Source organism: Rhincodon typus, chromosome 1, assembly GCF_021869965.1.
Source record: "Rhincodon typus isolate 14 chromosome 1, sRhiTyp1.1, whole genome shotgun sequence".
In the NCBI taxonomy this organism is placed as follows: domain Eukaryota; kingdom Metazoa; phylum Chordata; class Chondrichthyes; order Orectolobiformes; family Rhincodontidae; genus Rhincodon; species Rhincodon typus.
The window spans coordinates 127,217,540-127,225,908 of NC_063332.1; the positions used below are offsets into that span (position 1 = coordinate 127,217,540).

An 8,369-nucleotide genomic window follows, 5' to 3' on the forward strand; every position below is an offset into this window, starting at 1 on the left:
TTCAGAGCTGTGCACAATACTCTAACTGTGGTCTAACTAACATATTATACAGTTCCAGCATCACTTCCGCATGCTTAAGCTCTCTGCTTCAGTTACTGAAGACAAATATTCCATATGTCTTCTCTCTCACTTACCTACCTGTCCTGATACCTTAAGGGGACAGCATCAGCAAGGAGAGTGGTTACAGGGAGATGCAATCCTGATATCAGTGGGGTGAGTGTTTAAAACGTACAAAAATTACGAGAGCAGACAGGAAGCAGCTTTTCCCCTTGAGGGATCAATGCCCACAGTATAAATTTAAGGTAAGGATCAGGAAGCTTTAGAGGAGACTTAAGGAAATAAATCTTCTGAATGAGTATTTTCCCTCCTCATCTTCCGTCTAACCTTTCTACCAATTACTTTAAATCTATACACCTTGTCACTGACTTCTCGGCTAAGGTATATAGGTTCTTTCCTTCAATTTGATCGAGGCCACTTAGTTTGATGTATCTCCATCAAATATGCCCTCAGCCTCCTCTGTTCCAAGGTGAACACACCCAGCTCATCTAAACTTTCCTCATCACTACATTGTTGCACTCCCAGCAACATCCTCACATTTCTACTGCCTCCCATCATCAGAGGTGGCACTGTGCTGGAATGGGAAAGTCAGTTATAGAGGGAATCCTTAACAGAGCATGTGAATGAAGTGAGCGCATAGACTATGATCTCGAGCATTTGTTATTTTCAGTACAGATTCCAGCATCTGCAGTAATTTACTCCGAGACAATAGGACAACCAGCTGCTAAAAGGTTTCCTGAAAAGCCCTTCCAAGTTATTGCGTCCAGACATGTGAAACTGAGGGGCTAGTTACGATTGCAGTTTGGTCACTCTGCATCGCCAGTGCTTGCAGTCTTTTCACAATGTAGCAGTTTAGTTTGGAGCATCTTTGAAGGTGGCTAACGTGATGCTATATAAACCTCTGACTGCATAGCTGATCGCTGCAGAGAGCACCCTCTGCATTTGTTGGAAATCTGAAATTCACCCACTGCTTTCGGTGGCTTGTCCTGTGGTTGGGACTTTATTTAATTTCCTGTACTCGATGATCTTTTCGGAATGCAATGTTCCACTTGCCAATTCCCTCAGATGTATGTGGTAATTGTAGAAGCTCTTTGTAGCTATGATATAGCTCTGATCTTCGATCTGTCGATAAGCACTTCGAACAGTCAAAGACAGGGTCAGAGTCTTATGCAACAGTTGAATGGTAAATAATTAACATTTCGGGTAAACAGGATGTCCACGCATATTCTGATGCTGTTTTTAGGGTTGAGATTTGACGAAAAGGAGAGAGAAGCATTTGATCAAGTGATCGTTGCAGAGCTGGTAAAATGAAGGCAGTGCTGAGTTTGGGTTTGATACTATGTTTCATTGGTTTGGTAAGTTTGCTTTCTTTAACCGAGAGCGAAGTACAGATTCAGCAATCAAGCACGTCAAAGTTGCATATTTTTAATTTCCTTGTTTCTTATAAGCAAATATTCAGCATAAAAATAAATGAAACAAAAACAGAATTGCTGGCGAAACTCAGCGGGTCTGACAGCATCTGTGGGGACAAACTAACGGAAACTCTGCTGAGTTTCAGATTTCCAGCGTGCGCAATTCTTTGTTTTAGCAAAATTAAACGAGTTGGTTGTTGAATTGATTTAACAGGAAAGAATTCCCAAGCTTAAACTACTCCAAGAGAACATGGTCGGTGTCTTTGAAACCAATGTCCTTTGCTTTCTTATGTTTGCAGACTCGGACATCCGTTGTGGCGCCTCGGGGTCCTCGACCTGTGGCAGCCAGAGATCAAATGCGATCCAGACAGTGTTTGGAGCAGGCATGGCCGATTTGTACAGATGAAGACTGGGTAAGTTGTTACATTGCTTCTTTTGTTTTGTGAAATTATGCATTGCTAATAACTAGGCCAATACATTTCTGATTTAACCCAACAGGGCCCCAAATGTCCATCTGGGTGCAGAATGCAAGGATTAATCGATGCTCAGAATCAACAAAACGAAGACAGGATGCGGGAGATTCAACGAATGTTGGACATGTATTCCAAAACATTTCAGAATACTCACATTACTGTGACTGAAGCTGTCAACAGAATCAGACAGACTCTAAACGGAATTGGAAGTGAGTCGTTAGAAAGTATTGGTGTTGCTTAAAGAAGGTTTTAGCTTTTAATTCCGGAGTTTAAAATTGGTGACAGAAATTGCTGGAAAATCTCAGCAGATCTGACAGCATACGTGGTGAGAACGTTCTGAAGGTGGGTCATTCGACCCGAAACGTTAACTCTGATTTCCACAGATGCTGCCAGATTTCCCAGCAATTTCTGATTTTGTTTATGATTTCCAGCACCCGCAGTTCTTTTGCTTTTTTTTAAAAAAATGTTCACCTTTGTGTTTCGTAAGCTTCACCCTAAAGTTGAACAGGTGACAACTGTTTGTGTGGTAAAATTTTTCCTCCTGTGGCTGCAGTTTTATTTTCTGTTGCTTCCCCTTTTACTGGCGAAATAGAGACTAGCAAAGAGACGTGGACAAATTGGCATCTTCTCTATAACAATTCTTCTTTAAATACAGCGTATCTAGCTATTATTTCACCACAGATTTTTACAGAATCAAAGGTTCTCACTCTGAATAAAGGTACAAAAGCTCTCCATGTGCCTATAAACCGAGCTAGAAATATAATACAAACTCCACCAAGAGTCGCGGTTCGTTCGTTCGTGGTCTTTAAAAATGAGAACTGCTTTTTTTATTCTGAGTTGAGTCTCTATTATTCCAGGAATAAACCAACTATTTCCTTGAAATCAGCCCGTTTTAATTTTTGCATCTATCATGAAAGAAAACAACGTGCCAACTACCAATCTTCTTCTGTGACAAAGTCTTTATTTAGGATTCATGTTTTGTAGTAATATTAACCATTTCTTGATTCTCTGTATGTGGTGACATTCCCAACAGTGGTAGACTAACTAGAAACTGGATAGACTTTTACCACCCTGAACCAGTTCTATCATCTCATCAACCCTCTGCCAAGCCACCCCCCTCAAGCAAAATCCTTCCTCCTGTGCTATTCCATTCTCCTGATGCCAATCTTATCATACCATCCCCATCCCATTCTTTCCATCTTTTCGATGCGATACCCATCCCACTAGTGCTGCCGTTGTGCTTCTCATCAATCCTTTCCCAACCCTCACAAACACAGTCTCTCCAGTTTGGGCATTTATTGTAGGGCCTCCCTTACTTTTCTTTGTTTGTGGTCTTCATCAACATCCCCACCCCTCCAGCAATCCTCAGAAGCCAATGTGTCATGTGCTTATGTCATCTGTGCATCCCTTATGCCTCCTGCTACTTCCAGTCGCTACCTACTAAGTAATTTGACAAGTAGGTTCACTCCTCAAAGTGACCACACAAAACACCCATGCAGCCTCTGCACTCTAAATAAAACAAAACTACCCAGAAACATTGAAAACTTCAATCAGCCTACATTAGTTAACAGAAAAGATGGTTGTTATCTAACTTTTGATTCTTTCCTCACTCCATTCTAAATCTAAAAAATTAAATGTTCATTCTGGGAATTTAAATGCATTTATTTGTAGCCTGTTCAATGAAAATAAGTTCCGTTAGAATTATTATATCATTTGCTGTATTCTTAGGATTTGGGAACACCTATCAAGAACTGGTGGATCGTCTGAATATCAGGCTTATGAACTTGCAGAAAAGAGTCGATGACCAAATTGACAGAGTAAACACAATAAAAAACAATATAATAGAACAATACAATGAAATCTCAAGATTGGAGGTAAAGGATGCATTAATTTTAAAATATCAGTGTCCCATTAAATTCCTATACTGTGCAGAAAGTTCTGTTCATATTTTAGAATCTATTGTTGAAATTGATTATGTTATGGCATATTTGCAAAATCCATTTTAAATTTTTAAAATTGATTTTGTTATATTGTAGACAGCTCTATTTTTTTGTTTAACCAGTCTACGCAATCACTTTTCATCTTCACAAAGTTGTAATTGTGTACACTTTTGAATATTGCACTTCTGTTGAGTGCAATTCAAAGTACTGCCTGTCCAGGATAGGACAAAATGCAGAAGGATAGTGTAAACTTTGCTGTGGAAACAAATAAGATCTTTTGGGGAATTGCTGTTTCATATTTAAGATGTTCTAATACAAGATAGGTTTAAGGTGAGAGGGGAAAGATTTAAAAGGGACCCAAGTGGCAACTTTGTCACGTAGAGGATGGTGCATGTATGGAATGAGCTGCCAGAGGAAGTGGTGGAGGCTGCTACAATTACAACATTTAAAAGGCATCTGGATGGGTATTTGAATCAGAAGGGTTTAGGGGATATGGGCCAAATGCTGGCAAATGGGACAAGATTTATCTAGATATCTGGTCGGCATGGACGAGTTGAACCGAAAGGTCTGTTTGCGGTACATCACCATGACTCTATGAATCTAAGAAATTTTTTTGTTAGATACAGTTAACTGGATTTTAGTAGAGGTTTAGAGGTATATATTTGCAATGATGAAAGTATTTACTTTGAAGTTGGAAAAAAATTACACTGAAATTTTGCTTTCGGGCTGTAAAACAGGAGTCAGGACTATTTATGGGTCTGAGATCCATCCCTCAAAGGGAACATTATTAATTTGAAATTCTGCCTTAATTGGCATGGAGACATTCTCTGTCCATTTAATGGCTGCAGGCTGGCTCTTAAGCTTGAAGGGCAATCAGAAGCCATCCAGCTTGAGAGAAGCAGCAGGCTACGCTAAATGGTAAGTAACTGAGAGGACATTTCAAAATGAATGTGTTCTCTCACCAACATTTAAAAAAAAGTCAAAGAAAATATAAAAGAAGTCAGTCATGGCATCACTGTGAGGTAGTGTGGGAAGGGTGCAAGGGTTGAATCCATCAACAGACCAGCCTGTCTAGACAATTAGCTAAGCCTGGCCTACTGCTGGATGTATGCTTCAAGGCAACTAACTGCCTCATGTCATATGGGGAAACTGGAGACTGCAAAATCAAAAGTTGGTCTCCTTTATCCCCTTCAGGCTTAGACATATCTTCGTTAGTATTCAGCATGAAGCAGCATGCTGATTCCTGCTGAATTTTATGTAATGGCTTACTGACATTGTGCAAAGTTTACAGTGGCTGAGTAACAGATGTACTTAAAAAGACAGCCCTGAAAGGCTGCACACTTTTCAAATCAGCTGGAATGGTGTTTAGGTGGCTGGAGAATGGAATTACAATGTAAGCTAGGTGGGTCTCATTCAGTTCCCTTTATTAGTTGGGGATTTCCTCTGTACTTGTTGACTACTTGATAGTTCCAACTATGTTTCAGTCAATTTTATGCAGCAGACCTTGAACACACAACACCAGCAAGCTGCAGGTAGAAAATAGGCATCCAAGAGTAACCTGTTCGCTCTGTTCTGATTAAAGCATTGGACAGCACAGCAGGACCCTGAGCCTGGAAAATGTTTGGTCTGGTGTTGAATGGAGGGATGTGGGTTCGGCATCAGCTCTTGAATCAACTTAGATTTCATGTTTAAGAAGCCTGAAGGAACAATCCTGCTAGTAATGGATCCATAAACATAAATTAAGATTTGTTTTTTAGGTGTCTTTTTAGTTGGAATGCCAGTTGAAACTGTATGAAGTACCCATGGTGCATATTTTGACCAGTACAATCTTGTATTGGCAACTGGGCCATACCTGTCACAGAATATTATTTAAAACTTTAATAGGACCGACTGTCTTTCTTAAAAAGCATTCCAGGTTTCCCAAAATGTTAACTCTGATTTTTTTCTCCACAGATGCTGCCAGATCTGCTGAGCTTTTCCAGCAACTTCTGTTTTTATTCTTGATTTACAGCATCCGCAGTTCGTTCAGTTTTTATTCCAACCTCTCAATGATAGGGCATATGAAGACAGTGTTGACCACAGTATCAGTGTGCATACAATATTCCCCAACTTTTTTGAATTATCACTGCCCATTTGCACTATGCAGATGATATCAAAATGATTGCTCCTTTTGGAAATGATACACAATGGAACTGGCAGGAAGCATTATTCAATATGTTTGTAAGTGGGGAAAGTATATACTGGTAAGCCTGGTTTCCTTGAGTATTCACTCACTTAAACAACTGCTGTAAGCAAAAAGGCCTTCCCAGATAAGGTGCAATCTGAGTTAAGATGACTTTTACATGAACCTGTGGCTCTTGACCCCAACAGCAGACAGCAGCACATTCCCATATTCCACCCATCTGAGGTTAAGACGTGGCTGTGTCCATTATCCAAAATGTGCAATTGCCTGATTCTGTAAATTGAGGTAGTTGAATACATGATTAGATAATAAGTAGTTTCTGTACTTGGCAAATAATACTTTGATAGCTGCAGCTTTGCTGATCTGAATAAAATTAAGCACCATTGTTTTTAAGTAGTTTGAAAGTTGACAAAGAACAATACTTCAATTTAAAATGCATAATAAGCTATCAATATTTTTTACCAAATTTTAAAACACTTCTAAATTCTGTTTATTTGCTAGGTTGACATTGACATCAAGCTACGAGCTTGCAAAGGATCTTGCGCACAATCATTTGTTTACAGCATTGATAGAAAACAGAACGCACAAATGGAGAAAAATCTTAAGTCAATGGCTTCTCACAGAGTGGAGAAGATTCAACATGGGAAACCAATTCGGATATTCAAAATGAGGGTTGTTAAGGACTCTGCAGTTTCCGGCAATTATAAATCTCTTGAAACAAAAATTGTGCCAGAAACAACGTTGTATCCTAGTATCTGGGATGAAGCAGATAATAACATGTTCATCCTAGAACCAAATACGAATGATCCAAGTGTTAGTGGAACTAGTAATACCAGTAGTAGCACTAGCGCTAGCGCTAGCACTAGTACTAGTACTAAGACTAGTAGCAGTCATAAAGGAGTCAGTGAATTTTCATATCCAGATCGAAACATTTTGCATCCAGATAGGTCATTTAGTGGAGTATTCAATTTCTCATCAAACTTTGGCCAAGGTTCTCAATATGGAACACACTTTACAAACAGGTCTGTCACCACCAGAACAATTATTTCGAAAGATGGTAAAATTACTGAAACAGTCACAACAATGGGTGAGTCTAGTCCTCTCCCTCTTTCAATGGATGTTTTACTTGCGAAACATGGAATAGTTGGTAGGACTAAGGGTCCTACCACAACTTTAACTAAGACAAGCACATCTTCACATAACTTAGATGATTTTGAAAGCTTACTAAATCCTGGAGTAAAATCATCTGGGCATGAGAGTGTAGTTCACACAAAAACAGTCACAACTACCGGTGAATCAAGTGATTTTGAAAACATAGGAGACTTTTCCAGTTTAAGTCATAGAGATATTTTGGGCAGACCAGATGAGGCTAGTGGTTCAAGAAAAACAGTTGTTCATGAAAGAACAGTTCAACACTGGTCCAGTGGTGGTAGTTCCAAGGGATTCAAAGGTATTGCAGATTTTAATCATGATGTCGCCCGTCTGTCTGAAGATGAAACTGGAGGAAGTGATCCAAGTATTAAAACGTTTCAGAGGAAATAGTAATTAAATGAAAATAACACTTAAAAAAGGTTTGGTAAGTGTGACCATAGTTGCTAGAAATTGCTTATTCTTTTTATGTGCAGAATTACACCACAGTAAAGAAAATATAACCATGGAATCTGGACATTGTTTTCTGGAACAAACTGAGCCTTAATAAACTAATGTTTTACTTTTAGTTGAAATAGTATTTGTAACGTCAAAGAAAAAGTTTAAGCATTTCCATACACTTCCAGAGAAGCATCCAGTCACGTCTTTAATGGTCAATGATATTTTATTGGATTGTCAGCTTGTTTACATTAGTGCACTATCATGTTGCTTACTTTTGATTCAAAATAATATTAAGCAAAGAGCCAAATTCAGATTTGCTAACCAGTTGAGGACAGTGGATGGGGCTCCCAATGTTGCAAAACCAATTAGAGGGCTGGCAACTCTTAGAGCTTCAGTAGGTACTAGAGATGCTCTCACCAGCCTACATCACAAATAACAAGTCACCAGAATCTGGATTGATGTGCCAATTGAAATGGAGGTAAATTATTCCATCCAATCAGTCTGAGCCATGATTTTGGCCTTTCACAAATGCTGACTCTCCTTGGGCTATATAAAGCTTCAGTGCCCTGCCAGTCTTCTGCCTTCATTGAGCTGGCTGCCTCCACATGTGACAGTGGTGGGTGGGGTGAGATGCAGGTCAAGCCACAAGTGGTGAAATCCCTTGTAATTGAGACCACAATGACCAAGACGTATATCTGTGCAGCAAACAACCAAT

The 8,369-nt window shown here is 39.4% G+C and overlaps 1 protein-coding gene across 1 annotated transcript; it reads left to right on the plus strand.

The window, feature by feature from the left end:
• Positions 1 to 1,307: 1,307 nt before the first annotated feature.
• On the plus strand, positions 1,308 to 7,781 carry LOC109916205 (fibrinogen alpha chain-like). Its single transcript, XM_048600363.1, has 5 exons — positions 1,308 to 1,412; positions 1,769 to 1,882; positions 1,968 to 2,151; positions 3,671 to 3,816; positions 6,566 to 7,781. The coding sequence occupies exons 1-5, from the start codon at positions 1,365 to 1,367 to the stop codon at positions 7,604 to 7,606; spliced, it is 1,533 nt and encodes a 510-aa protein (XP_048456320.1). The 5' UTR covers positions 1,308 to 1,364; the 3' UTR covers positions 7,607 to 7,781.
• Positions 7,782 to 8,369: the final 588 nt, after the last annotated feature.